This window comes from Setaria italica, chromosome III, assembly GCF_000263155.2.
Source record: "Setaria italica strain Yugu1 chromosome III, Setaria_italica_v2.0, whole genome shotgun sequence".
Classification (NCBI taxonomy): Eukaryota; Viridiplantae; Streptophyta; class Magnoliopsida; order Poales; family Poaceae; genus Setaria; species Setaria italica.
Window position 1 is genome coordinate 48584999 of NC_028452.1, and position 13242 is coordinate 48598240.

At 48.9% G+C, this 13242-nt stretch overlaps 3 protein-coding genes across 4 annotated transcripts in view; 1 reads left to right on the top strand and 2 right to left on the bottom strand.

Annotated features, from left to right (window-relative positions):
- The first annotated feature begins 2449 nt into the window (after positions 1–2449).
- Positions 2450–5478, top strand: LOC101777143 (L-type lectin-domain containing receptor kinase IX.1-like). Its single transcript, XM_004963070.4, has one exon. The coding sequence runs from the start codon at positions 3257–3259 to the stop codon at positions 5351–5353; it is 2097 nt and encodes a 698-aa protein (XP_004963127.1). The 5' UTR covers positions 2450–3256; the 3' UTR covers positions 5354–5478.
- Positions 5479–5617: 139 nt separating this feature from the next.
- LOC101777557 (thiosulfate/3-mercaptopyruvate sulfurtransferase 2) lies at positions 5618–11473 on the bottom strand. 2 transcript variants are annotated; one of them, XM_022825177.1, is made up of 12 exons: positions 11259–11473; positions 10969–11178; positions 10365–10424; positions 9897–9959; positions 8688–8812; positions 8363–8525; positions 8122–8181; positions 7964–8022; positions 7435–7516; positions 6727–6790; positions 6099–6166; positions 5618–6015 (listed from the first exon to the last, which is right to left on the bottom strand). In XM_022825177.1, exons 1-12 carry the CDS (start codon positions 11409–11411, stop codon positions 5914–5916), a joined length of 1209 nt encoding a protein of 402 aa, XP_022680912.1. In that variant the 5' UTR covers positions 11412–11473; the 3' UTR covers positions 5618–5913. The 2 variants fall into 2 exon arrangements, with proteins under 2 accessions (XP_022680912.1, XP_004963128.1); XM_004963071.4 differs by having other exon boundaries at positions 11313–11467.
- Positions 11474–12174: 701 nt separating this feature from the next.
- Positions 12175–13242, bottom strand: part of LOC101777979 (wall-associated receptor kinase-like 21) — a 7677-nt gene continuing 6609 nt past the window's right edge. Inside the window, exon 5 of the mRNA XM_012844821.3 lies at positions 12175–13224. Coding sequence (XP_012700275.2) covers positions 12286–13224 — 939 coding nt within the window. The 3' untranslated portion in view covers positions 12175–12285. The remainder of the gene's footprint in view (positions 13225–13242) is intronic.

The following is a 13242-nucleotide window of genomic DNA, read 5'->3' on the forward strand; positions in this document are numbered from 1 at the left end:
ATTTCTCAAGGATCTAGCTTCCTGTTTGCACTCTTTCTAGGCTATCTTCCAGCAGTGCGATAGGGAAGCTGGCAGTGAACGGATTCATCCAGCAAATGCGGCCATACTACTAGCTCCGGCTAGTCCTTGCTTCATGAGGTACATACTTCTTCCAGTCTGCTCTGTGGTCGAGCTTTCATTCTCGGACACCTACATTCCCAACAGGCTAGGGCAAATACACGATGTCGGAATGATTCCTACGCCTTGGATCGAATGCTCCGGCAAAGTAAACCTAAACAATTAATTGCCCAACCCGATAAGTAGTTTTTGAATGATTCGCGCTAGCCAGGGGTGCTTGCGACGGAGAACATTCTCTTTTCTTGTTTCCCTCCGGTTCCGGGCAGCAGCCACAGCGTGGACTGAAGAACGTCTAGACTGTTGCAGCCGTCGGAAATCTTTGCCATCCTGCCACACCACACAGCGTTAAATAAAAAAAGAAATCAAAGAATGGTCAGTCCTGCTGGCTGCTAGCGGCGAACAAAGCCGGAGCATCATTTTTCAGATAAACACAAGAAGGCGACGACTCGTACGTCGTGACCACCGAGAAAACGACATTTTCCTTCCCATTTCCCAACAGCGTGACAGTAGACAAGCACGGAAAGATTCATCGACCGTGTCTGAACTCAACTAGAACAGAAGTTCAGTCGCTGTCGCGTTTATATATTAATTAGAAGTATTAAATATATGTTAATTACAAAACCAATTGTATAAATGAAAGTTAATTCGTGAAAATTATGCTTAATAGATTGTCTCGCGAATTAGCCACGACTTATGCAATTAATTTTATGATTAGTTCACGTTTAGTTTTTTAATTGGTATCAAACATACTCGAATTAAAATTTTGTCCAATGGTAAGACTGAAATTACAACCAGTCAACGGTAAAATTGAAGAGTATAATCGGACTAGGAGGTGACCTGTATTTTGAGAAGCAATTTGCTCTTCATAAGAGCAACTCCAAGAGTATCCTAAAAAATTCTTCCCCAAAACTATGTATTGGGGGTTCTTCCAAAAAAAATTTCCCCCAAAAACATATCAGTTCACAACAGATCGCTAATAAATAGCCCCCAATATTTCAAACACAGGCCACGTCATCGTATTGGGCCCATCGGAAGGGACTGGCGGGCGTGCAGGAATCAGGATTGGGGGAGGAACACCAACGCTAAAATATACGTGGTGGCAGGCTGTTTTTTAGCGTCGCTAAAAAATTGGGGAAGGTTTAGGTGGATTGTTGGAGTTCATTTTTTCTCTCTTTTTTCTAAAAAAGGTATTGGGGGTAAGATTAGCAGCCTCTTGGAGTTGCTCTAAGTCCCTCATCGAAGGGCAAGCAACGGCGTTGCCAGCAGGGCGCCGGCCATGGCTTCCCGGATTTTCCTTGGTGTCGTTGCCGTCGTGGCCGCCTGACTGCTCGACGGCGGGCAACTCGCGACGTGGCCCGATCCACCACCCGAGTTTTCTGCCAGGATTCGTTCTTTAAAGATATGTACAAAATAGATCGCGATCCAAAGTTTTGCAGAAAGACCCGTGTGATGGACTGGCTCCATTGCCGTCGCTCCTCCCGCCGCCCCCGCCGCCGTTACAACCATCCGCCCTAGATGGAAGAATCGCACTGTCGTATCTTTCTATTGGACAGAAAAATTGATGATTCCTTTCGGTTTGGACGGTAGACTGCCACCGCGACCGTGCTCGAGGACGGCGCAACGCCGCCGCCGCGGTGGAGTCAAGTGATTTGGGAGCAATGTTGGCGGCGAACTAATCAGCGGCTTGAGTCGTTTCCACAATGCCGGAACTTCATCTGCCGTCGCGCGCGCTGCCTTGGCTGTGCGATCGCGTGGTCTGGGAACAGCTGAGAGCGGCGTGCCGTGCGCAGTGGCCAGTGGCCTGGCTGCTAGCTCCTCCTCCTTCAAGCAGCGGGATCAGACGATGACGCGGCGAGCGGGGGCAACGGCAAGGATAAAGCGAGTAACCATGGCCGTTGGCCGGCCGGCGACGCCGTTGCTTACAGTTCTTCGCTTTGCGACGAAGAATCTAGAGTCAGGTGGTTATTGAGCATTTGGGCTGTCCAATTCTTGGATGATGAAAAAAAAAAAGGAGGATTTAGCACCTCAGAATGCAGAAATCGGATTTACTCAAAAGTAGTCAGAGATTCAGAGTCTCAACAAGTCAGCAGTCAGCTTACTGTAAAAAAAGGGGGCCAATTTCACAAGAGTGGAGAAGGTTGTGCTAGACAGCAGATATAAAATTGTTGCTTTGGACATGCGTTAGGCGTGGGTATGTAGGTGGGTGATCGCGACGGAGACCATTCTCTTTTCCAGCTAGCAGCCACAGCGTCGACTGAAGAACGTCCAGACTCTGTTGCAGTCGTCGGAAACCTTGCCATCCTGCCACACCACACAGCGGAAAAACAAAACACACACACGCACACACCAAAGAATGGTCAATCCTGCTAGTGGCGAACAAAGTCGGAACATCATTTTTAAGATAAACACAAAGATTATGCAAACTAGTAATAGGCAAAAGATTCCTAGGATGCACCCAGGGGCGGACCTAGGAGGGCTCTAGCCTGCCTACTGCCCAAGACCTTCATTAGATCAAAGGAGGAAGATGAGAAGAAGAGAGGGGAAAAAAGAAGAAGAATAAGAGAAAGAAATAGCTTATTGCCCAACCATAGTGCATAAAGAAGAGTTTTCTCTTTCCTCTACTCTCTCTCCTACTACACGAGTAGAATAAATAGCTGCCGCTTGTTGATGTTTTTTACATAAGCATCGAGAAAGTGAACCACAATTTTTGTTTACTATAAAGATACGTAGCTTTCCTGCGTATTCTCGAACGAAAAAGAAAGGAACCACGATAAAAATCCATCTGTTCATGGGTCCCGGCTTGTATTATTGGGCAACAGCCATCGCCCTTGACCTTAGGAAAAAAGGGAAGCATCGGGGACCGTCACCACTGAGAAAACGAATCAACGCTCCTCATCTTCCTTCCCATTTCCGTCAGCATGACAGCTGACAGCGCTTAAAGATTCATTTCCAACAGCATGACAGCATTGAAAGATTCATCGATCGGCAAGACTGTAGAATTGATGAATAAATGAATAATTGGACTAAGAGTGACCGATGCGGTTACTTCAGCATTATACCTGTATTTTGATAAGCAATTTGCTCTTCACAAGTCCCTCATCCAAGAGCAAGCAACGGCGTCGCTCGCCGGCCGCCGGCCATGGCATCCCGGTTTTTCTTTCTTGTCGTTGCCGTCGTGGCCCGGCTCTGCAGCGCCGCTATGGCGACTGGTGGTCAGGCCGACGACATCTTGCGGCCGTGGCCGCCTGACTGCTCGACGGCGGACAACTACACGGCCGACAGCCAGTACAAGAAGAACCTGGACCAGCTCCTCGCCGCGCTCCCCGCGGCGGCCGGCGACAACGGCTGGTTCTACGAGGGCAGCGCCGGGGCCGGCACCGACGACGAGGTGTTCGGCCTCATCATGTGCTACGCCGACCACAACGCGACGGCGTGCCTCGACTGCCTCTCCAGGGCGCCCGCCGGGATCGCCACGGTGTGCCCGGGCAGCCGGAACGTTCGCGCCATGTACGACGCGTGCGTGCTCCGGTACTCGGCGGCGCCGATCCCGGCCACCGCGGACCTCAGCTACTTGCACTCCGTGAACGGGACCGTCCGTGGGGTGCCCGTCGGCGTCACCTCGGAGAGCGCCCGGGCAGCCTGGGTGGCGCTGATGAGCGAGCTCACGGGCGGCGTCGCTGGCTCGCCGCTGCGGCTCGCCAACGGCAGCACGCCGTACTCGGGCTCGCAGGCTATGTACGGCCTGGCGCAGTGCACCAGGGACCTCAACGCCAGCGAGTGCTCCAGCTGTGTCTCAAGCTACACGGACAGGCTGGGGGACCTGTTCCCCAACAACACCGGCGGCGCCATCAAGGGGTACAGCTGCTACCTGCGCTACCAGGTGGGCGTCCTCGACATCACCCTGCCGCCGGCGCCAACTCCCCCGGCGATATCCGTAGGACCTTCATCGTCTTCCAAGAGCGCCGATCATTCCAAGACCATCGGGATCCTGATCGGCGTGTTCGTCGGTTCCAGCTTGATAGCCCTGGTCTTCTTCATGCGACTCCCCCGGCGAAAGAGGGAAAAAAGTAAGCTCGTCGATGAAGAAGCAGCAAGAGAGATGGACGACGAGTTCGAGGAAGGGACCGGGCCAAAGCAGTTCCGCTACAGCGAGCTCGCCATGGCCACCGACTACTTCTCGGACAAGCGCAAGCTCGGAGAAGGTGGGTTCGGGTCAGTGTACAGAGGCTACATTAAGGAGATGGACCTTCACGTCGCCATCAAGAGGGTGTCCAAGGGTTCGAAGCAGGGCAGGAAGGAGTACGCCTCGGAGGTCAGGATCATCAGCCTGCTGCGGCACCGTAACCTTGTGCAGCTCATCGGTTGGTGCCATGGCGGCGGCGAGCTCCTCCTCGTGTACGAGCTGATGCCCAACGGCAGCCTCGACACGCACCTCTACAGCGCCAGGGACGGCGCCCTGCTGCCATGGCCGCTGCGGCACGAGATCGTGCTCGGCCTGGGGTCGGCCCTGCTGTACCTTCATCAGGATTGGGAGCAGTGCGTTCTTCACAGGGACATCAAGCCGAGCAACGTGATGCTGGACGCGTCCTTCCACGCCAAGCTCGGCGACTTCGGGCTCGCCAGGCTCGTCGGCCACGGCCGCCGCTCGCACACCACGGTGATCGCCGGCACCTTGGGCTACATAGACCCCGACTGCATGATCACCGGCAGGGCCAGCACCGAGACTGACGTCTACAGCTTCGGCGTCGTCCTCCTCGAGATCGCCTGCGGCCGGCGGCCTCTGGTGGCCGTTAGCCGCAGCCACAGGGAAGAAGACGTGATGAGCCGGCCTCTGGTGGCTCGCCACGGGGAAGATGGTAGGGAAGAAGACGTGATCCACATCGTGCAGTGGGTGTGGGAGTTCTACGGCAGGGGAGCCATCCTCGACGCTGCCGACGCGCGGCTGAAGGGGGAGTTCGACGCCAGCGAGATGGAGACGGTGATGGTCGTCGGGCTCTGGTGCGCGCAACCAGACCGGAGCCTCAGGCCGTCCATCAGGCAGGCCGTCAACGTGCTCCGGCGAGAGGTGCCACCTCCGAGCCTGCCGGCGGGGATGCCGGTGCCAATCTTCCTGTCACCGCCTAATACTTTATACTACACATCTTCAGTTGCGACGATGGGCGGCAGCACCAGCACCAGCACCAGCACCACCGCTTCTGCACCAGACAAAGAAAAATGTAGTGCCAAATTGATTTAGATGTTCATCATGTTCATAACAAAAATGTAGTGCCAAATTGGTTTAGATGTTGTTCATAAATGCAGTACAAAAGGCCTAGATGCCAAAAAAGAAAAAGATTATGCTATGTGCATTCCTAGAGCAAATCCAACGCCGTGAAGCTCCACTCGATGAACATAGCCAATCAACCGTCCCCTTGATTCCTCACTCGCCACCCATATATCATATATGGCAGGAGTGAAATCAAAGTGATGGTTGAGATTGAACAAGATGAGACACGTGGCATCCATCGAGGTGGTGCTGCACCGGACACTAAAACTGATGGCATATTTTTCTTTTTTGCCATTTCATTATTATTGTTCCACCAAGAAAAGGGACCTCGGCAAGGGAAATTATGAACTCATAATTCACCAGTGTATGTGTATGTGACATTTTCTGTTTCAGCATTTACAGTGATGACCAAAAGGCTTCGCTTCCCTAACCTTCCGCACACCCCACCACTTCAGTTTCCTTCGCCTTTACCCATAGGATCAGGGTACAAGGAAAGTACAATCAAGAGTCCTCCATGAACAGGATAGGGACTAAGCGGCAGCAGTTGCGACTGGAGTGTCAGGATGGGCGCCCCATTCGGTCCATGATCCGTCATATACTGAGACATCAGTTTTGCCAAGGCGATGAAGGCCCTAAAATGAGAGATAAGGTTATAGAAGCACAATTTGCCATTTGGAAAGTAAATTTCAAGTGATCAAGTCGCAGGTAATCTTACCAAGGCTAATACACATGCTGTCACACCAGTGCCGCAAGAGGTTACAAGGGGTTGATCAAGTGATATTCCTGATAATGAATCGTACCAGAGAGATTATAAATACTACCACAGCTATGGTGGATTTCTAATGTTAAAACTTGGCTATTGTTGTTCTACATTAGGTGCCATAAAAATGTGTGCTAGCTTCAACTGATACGAGTACACAACAAATGTTATGCAAAACTAGTGGATATCACTCTTTCAACAAATCCAATAAATAAGATAACCGTACTTAAATCCAGGAAATATGATATATCGTGGGTCATATACATGCATGCAAGAGGATCAAAGTTTCAATAGCAAATGAATAACCGGTGTTAATTATGTGGAACAGTATGGCAGTGATCCACTGGTACTGCAGTAGCAATGAAGTTTCATGTTACTAGCTAGTCTCATATAACTACTTGGTGGACGCTAAGTTAAACTCAGATTCGCAAAGATGTAGGTATTTCAGCAGCCAAACTAGCTTAATGGGGTGTGTTAAAAAATATTTCCAGTACAGGGATATCCAACAAAACATAATGCAGCCTGGCTACTGGAGTATCAAGCAGGAATGAAGTACTTGCAACCTATATGGATGAAATATTACCTTCTTGCTCAAATCTTTTACGGAGTTCATCTGGGGCCAATAGCTTTTGTGAGCTGTCAAGCACCTGAAGAAAGTCAAGGAAGAATAAGAAATAACATAGACAATACTTCCAAGGGTTGCTTAAAAAAGGTACTTCCAGAGATAGAAAAACATCTCTGCCAACACTCTGTATGCACACAAAAAGGATGACGGTACATGAACTTCTAGTTCAAACACCAATCCATGTTCCAGTCATCCAGTGCAAAAGTGTATATAACCAAGATACAAAGAAAGTGCAAGCAAAGATCATCTGACCCTCCATCCTGACATGGTTAATGAGGTATCATAGTATAAGTGAGGAAGAATAACCTCCAATACTACAAGTGTGTCTACCAACAATATCATGATCTCTTACTATGTCAATGTGCTGCGATTATCTCATCTACCAAATCCAGTATATCATCGCAGGTATACAACCTGAGCAGTCAGCTGGTCACCAATATATCTAGTAAACACACACATTTACACATCATCAAAATGGAAGGGCGGATGAAAGAAAAATACGACTAGAATGAGCAAGAAGTGCAAAGTATCATATGTTGAACATCAGCCTCCAACTATGATATTTATCAGATAAGTGCCTATCACCATCCATTATAAACACAGGAAAACATCCAAACACACACAAAAAAAAACTGATCAAAGTATGGAAAAGTGGAGAATTTCCACCTGGGGAAAAGGAACGCATTTGCTCCCAGGTACATGCCCACTTCTAATCCCCTTGCGTGGCTCCGGAACTGCACCATCAAATCTGAAATAGAAGTTTCAAATCAATCTAAAAATGCAAGTCCAAATTTCAATTACCAAAACAAATATACAACATTACTGCATTAGAGCTGCATACACCGTGCTGGTTAAAATACACTTAAGAATTAAAGTGCAAAAGCTAAACTGAGTTCTCAGCAAAAATAAATGAATGGACGTTATCCTCATTATATTATACAAATCATTTTCCTGAATGTGTACCACTGGCTGAACACTGTGGAACTAGTTCATTATAGGAATCTTTCAAGAGAAGGAGGGAGGGAGGGAGATCCTTATGCTTCCAAGCAGTTATCAGAATTAGCAAATGCAAGTGCCTTCAGAAAACCACTAATCAACACCAAGCAGATCCTTATGGATAAAGGCAAAGGCTTTATATACTGCATGCATATGATGTGCTTATGACTTTTACAGAATTAGAATATGAGTAAGATACCTAGGTTTTGATCGAGCATCTATAAGTTGATGTGTCTGGGTCTTGATGTTCTCTTTCACCTGAGAAAATCATATATTAGTTGCTATGAAATATGAAGAAAGCTCAGTGGGTCGTGAAAAAAAAAACAATAGGCGGGTTTGGGACCCTTCAGCACTGACCTGATCAAGACTCCAAATAAGATGAGGCTGCAACTTTGCTTCAAATGTGAATGGACCAACCTGGAGAAGTATATGGAGGTTATGTATAACTGAAAATAGAGTTTAACACCCATTGGAACAGCTGCTAATGATGTATGTACTAATTAAGACTCAAATAGCTCAATAAAAGTAGTAGAGGTCTTGATGTGCAGTTGTAAGTTGCAATTAAATCACTGCCAAAAGTAACAGGAGAGTAAATTACCGGTTGACCCTGGTAAACTTTCTCAATTGCTTCACCAGCAGCACTGGCCTTTAAGATGGCATCACTGGATGCACTTGATTCAACGTCATACCCAGAAGCGCGCCATTGGGGCAAACCTCCATCTAGCACCCAAACTTTATCATGTCCAAATACTCGGAACATCCTGTTGTCAAGGTAGCAAACATAGCACAGTATTAGATATGAAAACTACCAAACATAGTAGTCATGAATGAACAAAAAAAATTGCATCTTGTTTCGACCACAGCTCATTTTGTCTTCAGCCCGAGCAATCTTTACATATTTTTTGTGAAGAAAAGAAGCTTACCACCAAACACGAGCAGCGCTGAACAGTCCCTTTCCATCATAAACTACTATCCCATCTTTGTTATAGATGCCAAGAGCGGATACAGCAGCCGAAAATGCCTTTTCAGATGGCAGCATGTGTGGTAACTGGACAAAAAATGAAAAAAGGAACCATTGATCTCAAATCTACATGCAGATGCTTACCCAAAAAAAGCAACTAATCAGATTAAATGATATTATTATTATCAACAACCATCGCAAAGAATTCAAGTACTACTTAGGCATGCCATGTTTAGCAACTTATACTCTTATAGTGACGCCGATATGACCAGCATGACAAAGAAAAAGATAACTTGTGTCCATACAACATATGGTGGCAGGTCTAATGAAGGAAGAAGGTTGTTGACTTCAGTTTTCTTTCTCACTTTATATGAGAAGAAAATGGCAACTCACACCATAATTACAGAGAGTGGTTCGGATGACACCCAACACATCTAATGTTAGAAGCTGAATCCAGGCTGAGATCAGAGGAATTAGAAAACAAGCTTTGATACTACAAGCAAAACTAACATGCTACAAGAAATTGAATATGTGCCACTAGAGAGCCTGATATCATCCCTGGTTATCCTAAATATATAGACCAGAAGAATGGGAAGGAAACTTGAATGCTAGCGCCTGCACTAACTAAAGCAACTAGGTAACAGTTTGAATGATTAATTATGGGGCAACACAACATCTAGTAGACAGATCACAACACCTTAGGAAGTAAGTTGCCCCCTACTTGTGTATGTTCAGATCTGGATGTCCCTGTTTTAATTTGCTTGTTTTCAACTTTCACTTTCAGATGTTGGCTGGCCTATTGCACACTTGCATCTAAAATGTAAGAGAGTGTCACTGCAGGAATCACCCCTACAAGAACTATGTGTGCACATGGAATGATGTGCACAGCTGAATGTTTCATCTATTGACAAAGGAAAAAGCAGTTGCCACACTGTCCTAAAAAATCCATTCAGTGGGGTTCTTATAAAACTCTTCTAATATTTTTGGTAACAACTCAAGCACACAATTCTTTTTGACCAATTACAGCAAGGACTAAAGAATATCAATGCGGAACTAGAAGAGAATTAACCATAAAAGTAGTGCAGACCCAAAACGATATGTACATAAACAGAGTCTGTATGATTTTGTAGCCATTAACTATAAAATGAACAAGCAAAAGAACTGAACTTACACTAGATGTTTTGTCAGATATCCCATCAACATCAAAGAACAAGGCACCGGGAATATGAGCCACCTAGAAACAAGATTGAAGACTGAAGCATGAGAATATCTGCATTATACTTTCAAAATCATGGGTCTAGCACTTCCCATAGTGGACAAGTTAGGTAAGCTTGCTAGTACATATATTTATGTATCAGGTTTGGTACACCAGCTAATATATACCTTAGTGTATCAGGTTAGGTATGCCTACAGATAAATGTTGTCATGTAATGTAGGGAAGGACAGGCTAAGTCACTGAGTTCAAAGATATTGTTTCAAAAAGAAACTACTCAAAGTTCCGATGTGCAAATTTGATTCATTTGAAAATTTCGTCCAATAAAATATGTGCACAAAATGATCAGAGAAATGCAAGTGGAACGGCATACTAGCAAGCAGTGTTCTGGAATTCCAAAACCGCAAAAACAAACTGAATTATCACCTGGTACTCTTGTAGAGGATTCCTTTGTTCCGCAGGCATATACCAAGAGGCATCAAGTACCTAGACAGAAGCATCAGGTTAAGAAACAGTGAAACATTGGAAGATAGACAGAATCCAAAGAACAAAGTGTATCTTGCAAATAAATCCCATGTTATAGCTCAATCTTTGTGAATATATGTTCCATTACTAATCCTGTTGAGTCTATGCCGTAGTACCAAAAGCCTGAAATTTTTCCCTTAGAAGCGAGTATACTCAATATTTTGAGCAGCACCGATTGCGAAGAACATAAGGACCCAGCTGCCGGTTTAAACTGTGACACTAGAAAATTTTTAACCACTTATCCAATAATTATTGTGCCTATTTTCATAGCCTAGACAACTCCGCTCCGGCACTCCCTCAAATGGCACAACTATAGATTATCGGCCAGCCAAATAAGTCTCTTCAGATACAACATCGCTAACACAGCAATTGATAGCTACTTAATCCAGTAATCCTAAGCTTCACTCATCGAATTGCAAGCTACAAGCTGCGCAACCAATAATTCACAGGCCAATCGCAGATCACCGCAGCATAGTACTGAGTACTGGGACCGAGAGCTACGCACCTTGACGTCGGGGTCCTTGAGGTTGGCGTGCAGCCACTCGGCCGACACCACCGGCTCCGTCCGCGGCAGCTCGTGCACGCCGGCGGCCTCCGACACCGCGGACGACGACGTGGCGTTGCACCGCGCCGCGATCCCGAACGCGCCCGCAGCCAGCGGCGGCGCCCCGCACCCGTACACGCCGGCGCCCTGCGCCGCCCAGCCCACCCGACCCTGCACGCGCGAAGAGAAGGCAAAGGGCTACGTCAGTCCGGGGAGGATCGAGACGGCGGCAAAGCGGCGGGATTTACGACCGCGGGGGGCGTGGCGGCGGTGAGGAGTAGGAGTAGTAGGGGAAGGAGGGTTTCCTTGGGGAGGGTGCACCGCGCGAGGAGGTGGTGGGGCCGCGCCGCGCCGCGGAGCGCCACGGCGGCGGCGGCGGCGCGGGAAAGGAGGGACGCCGCCATGGGTAGGGTTCTGGCGAGGGGTTCTAGAAGGTTCGGGAAGGGGAGGGGGGTGGGGAGTTGTGGGTGTGGGGGAGGAGGGAGATAGGGGACGAAGGGGATGGCAGATGGGTGGGTTTTGTCGTTTTCATGCCGACGTGGCGTCGCTGGTGGAATCCTCGTGTCAATCAGCGCACCCGGACTTTGCAAACCGGACCGAATTATTTTGTCCCAAGATTTTTCTAAAAAAAACTTTCCTCTTTCGACCTAGGTTATTTTTATCTTCAAATAAAAAATTAAAAATAAAGTTTATCTAGTTGTCCTGAAAGTCTGAAACATCTCTCAATCATCGTGGAATTCCATTGACCATTCAAATATCGAAGCTACCAACCAAATGGCGTACTTGGTTGGTGGCCACCAACCACCACGCCACCTAATCGTGACTTTTGGTGGTGTACAACCAAGCATGGTCTGAAACAACTTCTAAATTTCAATCGATGCTTAGCAGCATGGCAGGATGCTACGGACTATGGTCTCCTGATCCAACGAGGAAGAGAAACACATGTACTGGAAGTTGTAGATAACTGCGTTCTGAATCCTGCAAATCATGGACCATAGTCCAGGCGAACTAGGCCCTGTTTGGATACGCTTCTCTTAGCCATGTTTGGATTATAATCTAAGTGAAAATTTTCTCACTTCTCGTTTTTCGCTTTTCGTAGTTCAAATCTATAAATCAGCTTACCACATAAGCGAGAATCGGTGAAAATAAGCAAAACGTTTGGCGAGATTCTCGCTTATTTCCACCGATAACCACTTATAAGTGGAACAAATGGGACCTAGAACTTCCAATCTGAGCTGAAGAATCAAGTCCTATGCAATGATCTGAAAACACAAATCATCATACAGAAGAACTATTGTTCGCCTGCCATCTAATCAAACTGGACACGTCCGATGACTCCGTGGTGCTGGAATGCCCAACGCCGTCGCTCGCGGTCGTCGTGGATATCGCAGACGACAACGTGATGGTGTCAGGACGATCGGCCGGCGGTCCGTACGTCGCCACCGGCATCTTCGACGGCAGGCTCGGCGGCGGCGCCTCGAACCGCAGCACGTTGACGGCCTGCCTGATGGTCGGACGCAAGCTGCGGTCAGGGTGCGCGCACCAGAGCCCTACGACCATCACGCACGCCATCTCCCGGGCGTCGAAGTCGCCGTCGAGCCGCGCGTCGGCGGCGTCGAGGAGGCCGCCCCCGCCGTACGAGTTCCAGACCCAGTGCACGAGGTGGACGTAGTCGTCGTCCTCCTCCCTCACGAGCACGGCCGGGCGCCGGCCGCAGGCGATCTCGAGGAGGAGGACGCCGAAGCTGTACACGTCGGACTCGACGCTGGCCCGCCCGGCGAACAGGCTCTCCGGGTCCATGTACCCCATCGTACCGGCGACGCCCGTCGTGTGGGAGCGGCGGCCGTCGTCGATGAGCCTGGCGAGCCCGAAGTCGCCGAGCTTCGCGGTGAAGGACGCGTCCAGCATGACGTTGCTCGGCTTCACATCGCGGTGCACCACGCGCCGCTCGGTCTCCTGGTGCAGGTACAGCAGCGCGTCGCCGACGCCGAGGGCGGCGGCGTACCTCGCCGGCCACGCCAGCACGCCCTCCGGGTCGTAGAGGTGCGCGTCGAGGCTGCCGTTGTGCATCAGCTCGTAGACGAGGAGGAGGTCGCCGTCGCCGGCGCCGCCATGGCACCAGCCGATGAGCTGCACGAGGTTCCGGTGCCGGAGCCGGCTGATGATCCTCACCTCCGAGACGAACTCCTTCCAGCCCTGCCGCGAGGTCTCCGACACCCTCTTCACGGCGACGTC

Bases quoted from the DNA above. Each gene is read 5' to 3' on its own strand.
- LOC101777143 (XM_004963070.4), top strand. From the start codon at position 3,257: ATGGCATCCCGGTTTTTCTTTCTTGTCGTTGCCGTCGTGGCCCGGCTC.
- LOC101777557 (XM_022825177.1), bottom strand. From the start codon at position 11,411: ATGGCGGCGTCCCTCCTTTCCCGCGCCGCCGCCGCCGCCGTGGCGCTC. The intron at 8,526-8,687 runs GTAAGCTTCTTT...CCTTGACAACAG, and splicing joins AGCGCTGCTCGTGTTTGGTG to GATGTTCCGAGTATTTGGAC. The intron at 8,182-8,362 runs GTAATTTACTCT...ATACTTCTCCAG, and splicing joins AAGTTTACCAGGGTCAACCG to GTTGGTCCATTCACATTTGA.